The sequence below is a fragment of the Mesitornis unicolor genome, unplaced genomic scaffold, assembly GCF_000695765.1.
Source record: "Mesitornis unicolor isolate BGI_N332 unplaced genomic scaffold, ASM69576v1 scaffold42600, whole genome shotgun sequence".
Classification (NCBI taxonomy): Eukaryota; Metazoa; Chordata; class Aves; order Mesitornithiformes; family Mesitornithidae; genus Mesitornis; species Mesitornis unicolor.
The window spans coordinates 1-1,045 of record NW_010157035.1 but is presented as its reverse complement, the minus strand read 5'-3'; the positions used below and the strand labels follow the sequence as shown (position 1 = coordinate 1,045).

General features: G+C 62.7%; 1 protein-coding gene across 1 annotated transcript; it reads left to right on the top strand.

Annotated features, from left to right (window-relative positions):
* Window positions 1-345: 345 nt before the first annotated feature.
* LOC104536080 (class I histocompatibility antigen, F10 alpha chain-like) lies at window positions 346-609 on the top strand (the record flags this gene model as incomplete). Its single annotated transcript, XM_010178610.1, has 1 exon — window positions 346-609. A coding segment is annotated over one exon (264 nt), but the record flags the coding sequence as incomplete, so codon positions are not given.
* Window positions 610-1,045: the final 436 nt, after the last annotated feature.

The window sequence follows — 1,045 nt, the reverse complement described above, 5'->3', positions numbered from 1 at the left end:
ATCCCGTACCCCCTTCCTGGTCTCCTGTACTCTCCCTTGACCAGCTTTTCTTGACACCGGGACTCTGTGGATGCCCCTGAACCCCTTAACGGGCATCCCAGGTCTCCCAGCCCCTTTTGTTAACACTGAGACCCCCCAGGCTCCCTGGGAACCAGGACCCTCTCCCAGATGTGCCTCACTCCCCATGATCCTCCACAGTCACACCCCCCTGACACTGCCCCCCACACCCCAAATTTCTCCTCGGGATCACCCATCCAGCCTCACTGCCCATCACTGTAGCTGCACCCCTTGGGCCCCCAAACTTCTGTCTCCCTCCACCTCTCACCAGCTTCCATTTCATCACAGGGCTCCATTCTCTGCGCTACTTCCATGTTGCGGTGTCAGATCCCAGCCCAGGAGTGCCCCAGTTCGTGTCCGTGGGGTACGTGGATGGGAACGTCATCTCGCGCTACGACAGTGAGACTGGGAGGGTGGAGCCCCGGGCGGACTGGATGGCGGCCAACATGGACACCCAGTACTGGGACACCCAGAGCCAAATAGGACAGGGAAATCAGCAGATTGACCGTGTGAACCTGGACACAGTGCAGAGACGCTACAACCAGAGTGGACGTGAGTGTGGGCTGGGCTGGGGCTCCATGGGGCTGGAACGGGAACCAAAGCGGCAGGAGAGTTCCCACACACCAGGATCCTGCCCCAGCTCGTGCCAACCCTTCCCTCCCCGATGTCATTGTCACAGGGCTCCCAGCCACCCTGTCCCCCAGCCCAAGGGGTCCTGGCTGTCCTGTCCCAGCCCCACAGTGCTTGGGATCCCCTGTCCCTGAGCCAGGGGGTGGTGCTGGCCACCCTAGCCTAGCACCTCCCCACCCCCAGTGTGCCCAGAAACCCCATCCTGGGACAGGGAGGCTCCTGGCTGCCCCTTCCCAGCCACTTGCCGTCCCCACAGCAGTCGAGACCCCCAGAACCAGAGGGTCTCCCAGCTTCTTGTCCTCCCCATGGTGTTCAGGGCCCCCATCCCAGAGCCAGAGGGGCTTCCCCCACCCCATCC